General features: G+C 42.2%; 1 protein-coding gene across 2 annotated transcripts in view; it reads right to left on the bottom strand.

Annotated features, from left to right (window-relative positions):
* FEM1C (fem-1 homolog C) overlaps positions 1–14,915 on the bottom strand; it is a 79,625-nt gene that overhangs the window by 42,446 nt on the left and 22,264 nt on the right. The window contains exons 4-5 of one of the 2 annotated variants that reach the window (XM_072958051.1): positions 9,426–9,694; positions 5,846–6,097 (exon numbers count right to left, since the gene is read on the bottom strand). In XM_072958051.1, coding sequence (XP_072814152.1) covers positions 5,985–6,097; positions 9,426–9,694 — 382 coding nt within the window. In that variant the 3' untranslated portion in view covers positions 5,846–5,984. Of the gene's footprint in view, positions 1–5,845; positions 6,098–9,425; positions 9,695–14,915 lie in introns of those variants that run through there. The other variant, XM_072958058.1, reaches the window with a different exon arrangement.

Genomic DNA, 14,915 nt, shown 5'->3' with positions numbered 1-14,915 from the left:
CTCTGTATATATTTATATTTATATATGTGTACATTAGATGGAGTGTCTTGAGAGACAATATACAACATATTAAATGGAATGCTTATGATGAAAGGATACATTAAATACACATTTCTTCTTTTAGATATCTTGAGATATTAGTTCACTGCTAGCAGCATATGACATTCTCTTAAAGGACCATTAGACAATAAATGTTTCTCATACACATAAATAGGAATAAAAATAAAAGATGTACTTTGTACCCCAAAATAACCCATGAGTGAATTTTTCTAGTAAAGTAGAAGAAATGCATTATACAAACTCTCATCGTCCCTTTTGCCCTGAGCATTGCAGGAGGGTTTACTCTAGCTGGGTCTACAGTTTGTGACTACAAAATGAAGACCGCTCTGTGACTCAAAGGTTCTCAGCCCCAAGTCTTGGCCTCACTACAGGTTGCTCTAAGCAACGTGGTTTTCTATTGTGGCAGAGGAGAAACAGTGTTCACATTCAGAACTGAATTCCCTGGGCATACTTAAGGTCACAATTATGTTTCTGTGATTCTGGTCCATGAATAAAGTGTAACTGATTTCTAGCGAGAATTATCAATACAGGAATAACCCTGATCCAACTTTAAGTTATAAAACAGAAAATCCCTGTATAAAGCTGGTACTTGTGACCTAGCACAGAACCAGAGACTGTGAAACGAGGCTAGTGGACCAGCTTAGTGCAGACAGCTCTCTCATTCCAAACACATGGAAATGGTGGATAAATATGCCTTTCCCCCACCTTCATTTTTTTTAATACATAGCTGAGATTGGAAGAAAGGAAATCCCTCAAATTTCAGAAATGAAGAGGGGAATTCAAAGCCACAGCAACAGTACATAAGCTAATGCCAACACTGATGGGGCTGGGATGTGTAACAGCTAGAGAGTGAAGGCCTGGCACCCACAGAAAGCAACCCCTAGAGTCCCAGTTAGACTGGAAGCTGGAATGGAATTCTACACACAATGTAAGGAACCCAGGAACACTATCCTTGAGTAGAGGCCAAGAAAACTTCAGCCTTCTAGTCCAGTCAGGCAGCAAGGAGCCTTAATTGTCTGTCCAACACTGTGGACTAGGTTAAAAACAACATGCTCTCATGAGAAGCTGGAACGTTAAGCCTGCACTTTGTGTACAGGCACACCTCAGAGATACTGCAGGTTCCGTGCCAGATCACCACAATGAAAGCGACTATCGCAATAAAGTGAGTCACAGGAATGTCTTGGTTTCTAGTGCATATAAAAGTTATGTTTACACTATACTGTAGTCTATTAATTGTGTAATGCATTTTATGTCTAAAAAATGTACATACCTTAATTTAAAAATACTGTATTGCTAAACAGATGCCCTTATTGGATAACACAGCATTGCCATAAATCTTCAATTTGTAAAAAACACAATAGCCATGAAATGCAAAGAATCAAAGCACAATATAGAATATGAAAATGAATATATGTATGTATGTATATGCATGACTGGGACATTTTGCTGTACACCAGAAATCGACACATTGTAACTGATTGTATGTCAATTTAAGAAAAGCATAATATAAAGAAGTATGCCTATATAGAATCCAAATTAACTTCAACCTCTTCATATAGGATGCTCAAGTTGAAAACTTGATAATAAAAACTGATTCTGGGACCCCTGAGAACCTGGTTGCTCTGTGGGGATATTCCAGAAGCCCTGGACACACAGGTCTTCCACTTGAAGAAATATCACATGTGATAGCTATAAAAATAAAATCACAACCTCCAGAAGGAAGGATCCACCCTGAAGAGAGCAGCCCTGTAAACAGGGGGATTAGCAGCCCGGGAACTCGAAACAGTGTAACTACAAGAGATAAAGTAGGGATGTTTAAAAAGGTGAGATAGGTAGGAATTGAAGAAGGAACAGGAAAACGTGAACAAAATAAAAATATGAAATATGAAAAATAAGAAATATGAAATAAAAATATGAAAAATAAATAAATAAAATAAAATAAAATAAAAATATGAAAAATAAGAAATACAAAAATTTAAAACTTCATAGTTGCGTCAGCAGATAAGATAGAAATGATAAGATTGGGGGCAGAAGACAGGTTTAAGGAAATTACAGGGTTTAGTACAGAGAGACTGCAGGTATGAGGAAAGGTAGGAGATAAGACGTCAGGTAAGCTGAAAAATATGTCTGATAGGAGTCCCAGAAGGAAAGAATAAAGAGAGAGCAAGAGTCAATAAACAAAAATATAACGGGGTATAATTTTCCAGAACTAAAGAAAGACATTAGCCCACAGATTGAGGAAACACGCTGAGTCACAAGCAGGATACATCAATCAATCCCAACCGAGTCACATCAGAAGGAAACTGCAACATGCTGGAGACAGAAAAATCTCAACATAAGTAAGAGGAAAAATGATTACCCACAACGGAACAAAGAATGACAAACTCAGCAACATTAGAGGCCAAAAGATAATGTAATAGTATCTTCAAACTGCTGAGGGAAAAGCCGTCAGAGTGAGACATCATTTAACACACACAGCATCCTCCCCCTCCCCCTCCAAAGGAGAATTTTCGAGTTCCTTTGATACATACCTTTAAAGTATCTAAAGCACTTTACAAAGCAGACAGTTTTTCCCAAAATGGGGCGCAAGTAATGAGCAGTGCTACGAACGAAACTGGTAAATGAGTACACGTGAGCACAAACTGAAACACCACCACAATGATTCACGTGGAAGGGAGGCGGGTTAACAGCAAGGGGAACCATCGTCTTAGATTCGGAACAGCCCAGAAGCTGCGAGCCAGGTGGCAGGAGTGAGAACACCCGGCTGCCCTCGCGGCGCGCACAGCCCTGGGGAGCCAGCGAGCACGCGGCGCTAGCTTTCCAGCGCCGCCTTAACAGTTTACCACGCACTTGGCCTTAAACAACAGTAACTTATTCTCTCACAGCCGTGGAGGCTGAAGTCCAAAATCAAAATGTCACTAGGGTTAGCTCCTTCTGGAATCTCTGAGAAAGAACCTGTTCATGCCTCTCTCCGCACTATTGGCGGTTGCCAACAACCCTTGGCGTTCCTTAACTTGTAGATAAATCACTCCAACCTCTGCCTCCAACTTCACTCAGCCCTCCACTTTGTGCAGCTCTGGCTTCACTGGGGCCTTCTCCTTTTCCGTCTATTATAAGGACAGTCTTCATTGATTTAGAGCCCATTCTAATCCACCATGATCTCAAGAGCTTTACCTTAACTATAACTGCAAAAACCCTTAGTCCAAATAAGGTCACATTCTGAGGTCCTGGACGGATATATCTTTTGGGACCACAATTCAACCCAGTACACATGTTAAAAATGTGAAAGTAGACACTAAAAAAGTTTTTTTTTTAAGTGGAATGTATAAATTCTAAACAAATGGAGAAAGAGAAAACAATCTCCTCAAAGATTGGAAAGGAGAAACAAAAGCTAAATAAAAGCGTGGTAAAATAAGACGGTAGAAATGAAGTCCAAATGAGTTAGAAATTAAGCGTAAATAAGTTAAAATGCAATTGTTAAAAGACAAATTCAGATTAAATGATAAACAAAACAGAACAAAAATCACATGTACCATTCTGATCAAAATATTCATGTACTTGGGTCCCATTCTCTTTAATACCTTCCTCAGTGCCTTAGTTTATCAAGTTTATCTTATCTTAGTCTATCTCATTCAATTAATATCCTGAAATCATTTTCACCTGTGACAACATTAAGCCCAGACTACACAGGTTACAAAAGAGAAAAAAAGGGAAAAAATTATTTTCAAACCAAATTTCCCCTCTTCTTGTGGTAGCTATGGAGTTAATTTTTCTGGATCAGCATTAAGATTTTTTTAAAAGTAGTTTTGTTGCAGAAAATTGTGTCACAACAGCTCAGTTGTGACAGCAACCTGGATCTGGGTGAGAGACCAAGCAGCACTTGGAAGGTTGGAGAACTCAGGTTTATTATGCCAGCAGGCCCAGGGGAGTTAAAGCTGGAAGCTCTGGACCCCGTCTGTAGGTTTACAAAGGCTTTTATAGGCTGCCAGTTTATACTTTGCAACATCATATGCAAATAAGGTATAACAAAAGTTGACTAATTAGGAACAAGCTTTGTAGAAATGGACCAACCAGGAGTGAAGGAAATAACCAATCAGGAGTTAGCTCAGGGAACCAATAGAATTTTAGGGGTAAGTTCCACTTTCCTAGAAGTAAGCTGTTTCAGAGGCAAAGAGTGAGATAAAGCCGCTGGGCCAGGGAGCCGGATGGTGCTGGCAGGAGAGTAGTGGCCCTGCCTGGGAGTCCTGCCAGTCTTTTTATGGGGCTTCCCACCTCATTCCCCCTTTTTGATGCTCTCTTTAACATCTGTAGTGAGCATCAACCTTAGAGTGGTGTCCCTTATTCATCATTGGGCTCTTCCTGGTCCAGGGGCCTATACTGAGTAACTAGTAGCTGTAGCCTTAGTGACTCTATCCGTGAGCTAATGAAATGTGTAATGAGATTAAGGATGCAGGGACCAAACAGCAGTGCTAGAAGAATCACAAGGAGGGGGCCTGCTACGGCGAGGAGCCAGGAGGCCCAACTCCAGAGTTTATTCCATTGTGCCCAGGAATTTGCTAATTCCTGGTTTATGCATTCAGCTCAATCTCGTAGTTGTTGGACCATATTTCTGACAATTCCTGATTGATTTACACAGAAACAGCATTCCTCATTTAAGAAGAGACAGAGATCCCCCTTTTCGGGGTGAGCAAGTCTAAACCCCTCCTGTTCTGTAGGACTACTGCTGCTCGGTTTTGTAGAGTCATTAAGGACTCAGCCACTTGTTTTAAGTCTTCAGTGACCTCAGCAGATAACTGCTGGTAATAGTAGGATGATGAGGCTATTCCTCCTATTCCTGTGCCCACTCCAGTTGCTATTCCTAGCCTAATGAGTAGTGGTATTAATTGGATGATCGAGTATGGACCATCAGGGGTACAGGAAGGCTCTGGTTATTAGGTATTATGTCCATCTGAAGGGTAAGGAAGGCCAATGTGCAAGTACCTGTCCAATTGGCTGGCAGGCACTGGTAGGCGTGTGTCCTGCATACAAAAATGGTTCCTGGGCTCGGTGTGCACCAGGGTTTGGCAGGCATACAACCATAAACACTTGTGCAGTTATGGGTTTGGGCACACTGGGCAGTGGCCAGATTTCCTACAGAATGTTTTATCCCTGATTTGTAGACACAGTCTGGAGCTGTATGGGCCAACTGTACATTAACTGACTTGGGGCTTACATCTGCAGAGTCTGGGGACCACCCCGGGGCACCCTTTAAATTTGGTTAGCTCTGAGAGACCTAAAGGGCTGGCTACACGCTGGAGGGGGGCTGGGACGCAGGCAGAGCCAGCAATCACTTGCTAGTTGTGGGTTAGTAGCATTAAGAAGGTGATGCACCTTGCTTAATAAGGGACTTAATTGGGGTCCTGGTTATAAGGCGTGGACCTAGGTCTATTTTCCTTTTCCCAATTTTTACCAGGTCTATAAAAGGGCCCTGAGCATGTGGGCTGGGGGTTTTTTCCTTAGAAGGTCCCTGCCAAATGCAATTTGGTTAGTGGGTCCCATTGGAACCCCCATCATTGAAAGAGATATGTCAGCAACTACTTTTACAAGCAGAAGGGTCTAGGGTTTTATTTTTTTTAACAGGGAGGTATGGTTCCTATAGCAGACACTGACGGGCCATTAGGCTTTCTATTGTAGAGAGATAGAGTACAGCTAGTATTGGTTTCTGGACTATGTTCCAATCCTGGGGTGCAGTGGCTATTAGTCTACAGCTAGCAATATAGTAACAATACTCATTACTAAAATAAAGTCAGGGCGGCAGTTCACTTTATGTCTTGATTGGTGGTTCCTCAGGCTTCCGCCGTGCGTTGACTAGTCAGCTTCCAGGTGTGGCTAGAGCAAGGCTTGGTGCTCTCTGGCAAGTGAGGCTGGTGTCTCTGGTCCCAATTTTAAGTGGCTCCTTGAGGTCCTGGTTGATTTTCCAGACATCCTCGTCTCGTGGTGGTGCTTCTCTCTTTACTCTGATGTGAATCCATGGGGTGATAACCTGCAACTTTAAGAGCTGTCGGGATGGTTAGTATAACTGGGTAGGGGCCCCTCCAAGTGGATTCGAGGGGCTCCTTTTTCCAGTCTTTTACCCAGACTTGATCTCCTGGCTTATATGGGTGTAACATTGTTCCCAGTGAGACTGGGATCCTGTCAGTTACCCCACCTATGGACCTTCTGCATAGTTTTTTTTCAAGGCCCTGCATTTGCTTATGAAGTTTTATGCTTCCCATCTCTCTAACTTATTCTCCTAGTATCATCAGGGGAGGGGGTTTCCCATATAGGATTTCAAAAGGAGAGAATCCTGTCTTGGACCAAGGGGCATAGAGTACCCACTGGAGAGCCGTGGGCAGAGTGTCAGTTCAAGGTAGTGGAGTTTCCTGACCGAGCTTTATCATATCCTTTTTTAGGGTCCAGCCCATGTGCTCTATCCTCCCTGAACTCTGGGGCCTGTAGGCCACATGTAGATTCCAGCAGATGTTTAGTGTTCTTGCCACTTCTTGTACTTTTTCCGCCATGAATGCAGGCCCATTGACCCTATGGTCAATGGCATCCCGAATCTGGGAACAATGTCTCTGAGTTAGGCCTTTGTTACTTTTCTTGTTTCCTCAGTCCGTGTTGGGTATGCTTCTACCCATCCTGAAAAGGTGCAGATAAAAATCAGCAAGTAGTTGTATCCTCTGCTGGGCCCAATTTCTGCAAAGCCCATTTCCATATCTTTAAAAGGAGTCTGGCCATAGCACTGGATTTCTCTTGTCCAGTTGACCCCTGTTGTGCATTATTCTGAGCACATATGAGGCAGCGCTGTGAGACTGAGGCACAGAGGGATGGAAGTTGGGGGATCAGACAGTACCGTTCCAGCAGGGCCTCTAATGCAGTCTTTCCCAGGTGGGTGAGCTCATGTTGCTGAAGGATCACCTGGTGGACTAATCATTCAGTTTGTCAGGCATCATCTACCAGCCTTTCCTTCCGCGGGTTCCTCCTTTAGTTTTTGCCCACGAGTTTTCCTCTTGGCTGTATGCTGGAGACGTTGGCAGCAGTTTGGGTGCTAATCGAACCTTTGGGATGGTCGCAAGATCTCTGGCATGGCCCGACTGACTTGCTGCTTTTTGCGTACCCTGATCTGCTAGTTGGTTTCTTCTGTTTATGGGGTCATTTCCTTTTTAGTGTCCTTTACAGTGGATGATTGACATCTCTGTGGGCTCCCAAATTGCCTCTCACAGTAGTCTGGCTTTTGGATCATGGTGGTCTTAGACATGTTGGTTGGTTTCTTTGCCCCAGCTCGCAACCCATGTAGGAGGGCTCTCCGATATGTCTGCAGAGCCCCCCATTTGGCTTGGGAGTTAGAGTTTCATTCTGGTCTTGTGTGTGGGGCCGCATTCCGGGCCCATTCCTCTGCATCCATGGTTCCCTCTGGGGCCTACTCTTGTAGCAATTTTTTAGTTTTTGTTATGATCTGCTTTTTTTTTTTTTATAGTATTGAAGAGTGTCAGGAGCAGCTGTTGAATGTTATCCCAAGTCAGCTGATGGGTCTGGAAGATGGACTGTAGGAGGTCAATCATGGCCTGTGTTTTTTCTGAATATGGCAGAGTGTGGTGTCACCAGTTCAAGAGATCTGTTGTACTGAAAGGCTGGTAGTACAGGATGGAGTGGCCAGGCTGTACAAAGCCATCATCATTAGCTTGTTGGGGCTCTTGGGTCTCCCAGAAAGGCATCCAGAGGGTGGCTGCTGGCTGGGCAGCCTGCAGGGCCAAATGGAGTTTCCACCCCTTGGGCTCCCAGCTCAGAGCCTGGGGGCCACCATGGCAGTACAGGCAGTGGTGGGCTGTCCGGTAGAGGCAGCTGTGGTGGAGCTGCAGAAGCAGGAGGAACACATGGCAGGGGTACCATTGGCAGTTCTTCAGAGTTCTCCCGAAGGACAGGCCTCATTGTGTCTTTCTTTTCTATCTTTAATGTCAGGACCACGAGGATCTTATGTTGTCCCTGACCATTCACATAGACCCGGATCCATGGAGGCAAGGTTTGGGCGATCATTAATCAAGAGTCAATATGTGGGAATTGGTCGCTGTGCCCTGGGGGCGTGGTGATTACCCGGTGTATGGCCCTGACAGCTGACAGGTCGAGTGTGCCTTCCGGGGGCCATCCCACTCCAAAGGTGGGCCACTCTGACTGGCACAACGTGAGCAATTTTTCTGGTGTCAATTTAATCCCATCGTTTCCTGAGAAACCCTTTTTGAAAATTTTAATCATGCAGTCCATAACTGTCGGCTTTGATTTTGAGGATCCCATTATTATTAGTTGACAGAGTTTATGGCCTGTATGTATGGGTCTGCTCCTGGCACCGAGGACTGTGACCCCAGTATCTTTTTCCCACTCCTCAAAACAGCGGAGTTCTCAAAAAGCTCACTGCTTCCCTGGGCCTAACATCTATCTGCTTGGCTGCAAGTGCTGCCAGTGAGTTGGGGTTCCCCGTTAAGCAGGTAACCCTGAGACTCCCCCAGGCCTGGATGAGCTCTACAGGTCCCTGCATAAAGTCTTTTCTATAGCCTGAATTGGCAAAATATGAGGCCAGGATGGACGGCCAGTGGCAGAATAAATGGACCAAAAAAGGGGGACCTCATAAGAGAGTTCCAGCCAGTCCTGGGTTGGCTCCCTCTGGCTTAGGTCTTGTGATCTTAATTTTAGACAGAGGGGTAGTATTGAGGCTGGTTTATTAATTGTGACAGGATACTCTGGGGGACCGGTGACAAGGTCGCATCTGAAACTTTTTAAAATAGTCTCGTCGTAGTCCCCAAGGACACAGGGGTAGTTTACTCATAGGCTGTTCTATGTCCCTTTCCCTCCCTGTGTAGCCACCCTGTGCTGGTGTCGCAAATGAGACAAACGGAGGATTTTTGCTGCATCTGCCTGGCTGCTCCCCTCACGGGGCAAAAGTGCCTCTTAGCTTTGGTGGGTCAGTATAAACTGCTGACTCCGACTGATATCCCGAGGGGCCAATACCGCCATGAGATGTGTGGGGTCACCATGGAACCGCAGGTTGGGACTCACTCGAACTCAGTAGCAGAATGCCATGGAGCTACAAACTTGAACCTGACCGCATGCTTTTCAGGCTGCATGCGTGCACGCACGCACACATACACACACATGTACGTACACACACACACATACAGATTATTTGCATATTCCCATCCCTATCACCAGGGCGGCCCTAATCTAACCTGATCTCCCTGTCTGGACTGCCATCAGATGGGGAGCCTGGAGGAGGTGATCAGTCTCCTCTTCTGTCCACTTGGACATAACCTGAATACCCTAACCTAAATATAGACGCTTCCCGGGGCTCCTACCTTGTTCAGCCATGTTGTTCGTTGAGTTGGTCCGTCCCTCCACTGAGTCCGGTTGGGGCACAGCCACCCAGAGGACTGAATGACCTCCGCCAAGGAAGACCTGGAATACTGTTGGGTGGCACACTTCCTCATTCGCTTTCCGAGTTCCCAACCCCCCAGGCGGTTGCTCTGCCGCCCCGGTGGCTGACAGGGCCCGCATGGTTGGAATCTCGCTGGAGCCTTCAAAAATGTTGCAGGAAAGTGCGTTACAGCTCAGTTGGGACAGCAACCTGGATCCGGGTGAGAGACGAAGGAGCACTCAGAAGGTTGGAGAACTCAGGTTTATTACGCCAGCAGGCCCAAGGGAGCTAACGCTGGAAGCTCTGGACCCCATCTGTAGGTCTACACAGGCTTTTATAGGCTGCTGGTTTACACTTTGCAACATCATATGCAAATAAGGTATAACAAAATTGACTAATTAGGAACAAGCTTTGTAGAAATGGACCAATCAGGAGGGAGAGAAATAACCAATCAGGAGTGAGGGAAATAACCAATCAGGAGTGAGGGAAATGGACCAACCAGGAGTGAAGGAAATAACCAATCAGGAGTTAGCTCAGGGAACCAATAGAATTTTAGGAGTAAGTTCCACTTTCTTAGATGTAAGCTGTTTCAGAGGCAAACAGTGAGATAAAGCTGCTGGGCCAGGGAACCAGATGGTGCTGGCAGGAGAGTAGTGGCCCTGCCTGTGGGGTCCTGCCAGTCGTTTTTTATGGGGCTTGCCACCTCAGTTTTAGATGGATTAAAAGATTAACAAAAGTTTAAAACTGTGAGATTTATTTTTGATCCCTCACTCACCTTTATTTTTCTGCCAATTGTCCATCTTAATAGTAAAAAAAAATTTCTTTGAAGTTCCAGACTACAGAGAATAGATCTTGTTAATGAACGTGGCAGACTATGACTGATTTTTCAATCATGGTGAGCACACACAAACTGAATGCACAGCATGGGCCAGATTTAACAAGTTTTGAATACAAAAGACATTACCTGGAAACACGTACACACACACCCTCTCACTCAAAGAACAGCTCCTACAATTTTAAGTAACAAAAGTTATACATTTCAAAATAAAATACAACGTACAAATTTCAGTGCAACAATAATTTCAAAAAGATGAGGAAAATTCAGCCGCTTTTCCTCTAAGACCTCATTTTGATAAAAAGATGAATTGGCCAGCCAGTCCTAAAAATGTGAACTATGATTTTTTTTCTAAGTATACAATGTAATCAATAAGCAATTTTAATTCAAGATCTTTCTCAATTCTTTTTTTTTAAAGAGTGCTTTATTTATTTTTTTAAAAACTCTTCTCTGTTTTTTGGAGGTTTATTTTATTATCTTAATGGAGGTACTGGGTCTAGAACCCAGGACCTCGTACATGCTAAGCACATACTCTACTACTGAGCTATACCCTTCCCTTCTCTCAATTCTTATAAAACCTAAAAGAAAGAAAAACTCTCTTCCCTTCAGAATGTGGTTGAAAATTAGCTTTGTTTGCCTCCTTAAAAATATTGCTTGCTCTTCAATGTCAAGGTGGTATTATTAATCTTTATAACCCCACTCACTGCATAGTGCTTATGGTAAATAAATTTATTGAATGTGTGCATTTACAGGATAAATTCCTCCCTATTTCCCTTCAGTCATAAAGACTCTTTCCCCTACACTTCCAGCAGATTGGCAGGCCAGAGGAGTTTTAACGCTGATGTTCTGATCCAACAATATTCCCTCATGTCACAGCATGGAGATAAAGTAGTTGGGGCTGGAGGAAAAGCCAGTGCATTCCATACAGAATCTGTAAGGTGTCATGGAGATGACCAGCAACTCTCCTATTTTGGCTTTTAGCATAAATTGATTAAGGTGTTTCAGCATTTAAACATGAAGAGTAATTTCCTCTTAATAAAAGATAACTAAAAGACTCTTCCTTAACCTTACTCCCACCTACTGCTAACGAGTCTCAAACATCACTTCATTTTTAAGGCCTATTCAAAATGTCAGGAAGACAAATTTCACCAACTGAAATTTTGGTTCTATTTCAGTAATCACAACTTCTAAATTTAACATTAAAAGCTAGAACATCAGCAAAAGCAGTGAAAAGATACTAGGGTTAGCTTTGTTGAACAATCAGCTGAGACAGGAAGGAGAAAATTTTAGCTGGCAACAGGTTAAGTGTGTTTATTTCTACTTTAACATTTTATACGTTATGTCTTTTATACACTTCCTTGTTTTTGATGGTGAGCTGTAGCTTGTAGTCAGAACCTTACATCACACAAAAGTTGCTCTCTTTGATACTTATTACAAAATAGTTATTTTGGGGGGGATAAAAATACAGTTTTTTAAGTTATTTTGTTGGGGATAAAAGGTGCAGCCTTAAGTAATCTTGGAAAATGGTGTTTTGACTAAATACTGCAAAGCTAACAACAAAAATAGAAAAAAAGAAATGTACAAAAGTACTGTACTCTGGTAGGTACATTTCTCACACGGACACCAGGTTAGCAATTCTAAAACTACTTTGTGTGTGTGCTAGGACTGAAAAAAATCAGTAGGTAATGGGAGTTAGGTTTGTCACTGACAGAGAAAGAAGTTACCAATAGGCAAAGGGAGAAAGCCGTAATGAAGCCTGTGACGCTTCTTACGAGTAGGAGATACCAGTATGAACTCACATTTATTTTAAATATATACAGATACAGAAATAATTATAGATATGGGTGTGTACACGTGCTAATACACATTCAACAAGCACATCCAACAATCAAATCTTGGATTCTAAATGCCACTCTCCAGTTAAAGCAACAAGACTCTGGAGAAAAGGCTGATTCTAGGGCTGGGGCAGAGGAAACACAAGAGGAGCCTGGAGTATCTCGTAGTGTCAGAAAGTAAGGAAGGGTAAGGAAGAAAAATGGGGTCACAGCAGCACTATATACAATAGCCAAGACATGGAAGCAACCTAAATGTCCATTGACAGATGACTGGATAAAGAAGATGTGGTATATTTACACAATGCTATGCTACTCTGCCATAAAAAAAAGAATAAAATAATACCATTTGCAGTAACATGGATGGACCTAGAGAATGTCATTCTAAGTGAAATAAGCCAGAAAGAGAAAGAAAAATATCACATGAAATATCACTCATATGTAGATTTTTTTTTTTAAAAAAGGACACTGTGAACTCATCTACAAAACAGAAACAGACTCGCAGACATAGTAAACAATCTTATGGTTACCTGGTAGGGATGGGAAGGGATAAATTTGGGAGTTTGAGATTTACAAGTGTTAGCCACTGTATACAAAAACAGATTTTAAAAAAGTTTCTTTTGTACAGCACAGGGAACTATGTTCAGTATCGTATAACAAGCTTTAATGGAATAAAATATGAAAATGAATATATGTATGAATGGGCATGACTGGGACATTGTGTTGATTGACACATTGTAATTGACTGTACTTCAATTAAAAATTTTTTTAATGAGGTCATGTCAAAAATGACATGGCTCCCAATGGCCAAAGCTGGGAAAATCTGAGCAACAAAACAGTTTTACTATTTGATTATAACACAAAAAATAAAATAGATATCCATGAGCCTATACTGAAAAAATGATTGAATGAGGGAAAAGGGACAAATCTCCCTTACATTAGAATTCCAAATAATTTATGTAGATAACCTCCTTCTAGGAAGAGGAGCTTAATTCCTCTCCTCCTTGAACAAGGGTTGGACTTAGCAACTCACTTCCAAAGAGTAGCATGTGGAATGGAAAACCAGTAACCCTCCAATAGAGAAAGAAACCTGCCAGACACCATCCTAACCAAGTGATCAAGGTTAATATCCATGTTGTCCTGTTGATATCATGTATTATTTGATGTGAATAATGGGGGCACCTCACCCTCTGTGGTATTCTGCTCCAGAAAATCACAGTACTAGCAAAATCAAGAGAAAACATCAGACAGAATCGAATTGAGGGATGTTCTACAAAATACCTGACCAGTACTCTTCAAAAATGTCTAGGTCTAGAAAAACAAGGCAAGATTGAGAAACTGTTAACAGACTAAGGAGACACACTGACTAAAGGCAATGTGGTGGATTAGATTTCTCCCAGGAACAGAAAAAGAACATTAATCCAAAAACTGTGAACTCCAAGCAAAGCCAATAGTTTGGTTAATAGTATTATACCGATGTTAATTTCTTGGTTTCTGACCAAGTTTTGATAAACAGGTACCATGTACATAACATATTAACATCAGGGGAAGCTAAATGAAGGGTATACAGGAACTCTCTGTACTATTTGCAACTTTACTATAAACCTAAAATTACTCCAAAAATTTTAAGTTTTGGAGTATTCATAGAAATAAAAAATTTTCTACAACTCTTACTAATTCCTATAATTCACTTGTAAAGTAAAAAATAATTTTCATAATTCAAATAAATCAAGACTCATTCAAAGTAAGTCAGTGATAAAGAACTAAATACTAGAAGTACCAGCTTATCTTTACAGAAAAATCAGAAAGGTTTAAATGTACTTTATAAGCTCTTTATATATTAATAAAGTTTCCATAATTTCTTTAAAAAGCTGTAGTTAGATGACTAGAAGCATCCTAACATCAGCTTTTGTAGAGATAAACAGGAAAGAGTTGTTACCTACCGGCAAAGAATGTGGACTTAGCTGGCTAATTGATTTTTTTTGTGAACATTACCCTAAAAGGGTATGGGGAATATCCCTCCTTTTCCCTTAACTCTCCATTATAAACAGGTCACACTTATTTAAATTCATTTTTGACCTAATTCTATTTTCAGAATTTTTTCAATTTTAGCTACCACCCACTACTTTTAAATATTTGTTTATCTTGAAAGAACTTAAGATTTAAAACAGAACTAAAGAAAGAAAAGAAAACATATCTAAGCATTAACTGTGTAACTGAGAGGTATGATAGGTGGTTTTCTTCTTGCTTATTTTCAAAAATCTTCTACAGTAGTAGAATAATCACTGGACAGTGTCTGGTACTGCTGGAATTCAGTATTACTGACTGAATACTGAACTAGTATTACTTTTGCTATTAAAGAATCAAGGTGATCGGGTTGGCCTCCTAGTACCCAGACAGGCAGCTGCCCTTGAGGAAGTAGTGGGATGTCCCCCAGTGGGGGTGCTGACGGTCGGTGGGCAGGAGGCTCCAGCAGGAGCTGGTGACCCTCCGAAGTCTGTTGATGGAATTTCTGCCTTCCCTCAATCAGATCTTTCCAAGTGGGTGGGGACCATGCAGGGAGCACCGTCCCTGCAGCACCGAGCAGGCTCTACACGCAGAGCTGCTTCACGTGAAGCTCTCCAACAGCTCTGACCCCAGGTGTCCAGCCTCTCACTGCGTTGTCTTTTTTCCTTAGATGGTCTGCCCTTTGCTTTCTGTTATTCTAAGCTATGGTGTCATTTTTGTTTTGTTTGTCTTCAGCTGAGCCCTTGTAAAAAGAATC

This window comes from Vicugna pacos, chromosome 3 (genome assembly GCF_048564905.1).
Source record: "Vicugna pacos chromosome 3, VicPac4, whole genome shotgun sequence".
NCBI lineage: Eukaryota > Metazoa > Chordata > Mammalia > Artiodactyla > Camelidae > Vicugna > Vicugna pacos.
The sequence above is the reverse complement of the archived record's forward strand: the minus strand, read 5'-3'. Positions and strand labels throughout refer to the sequence as shown.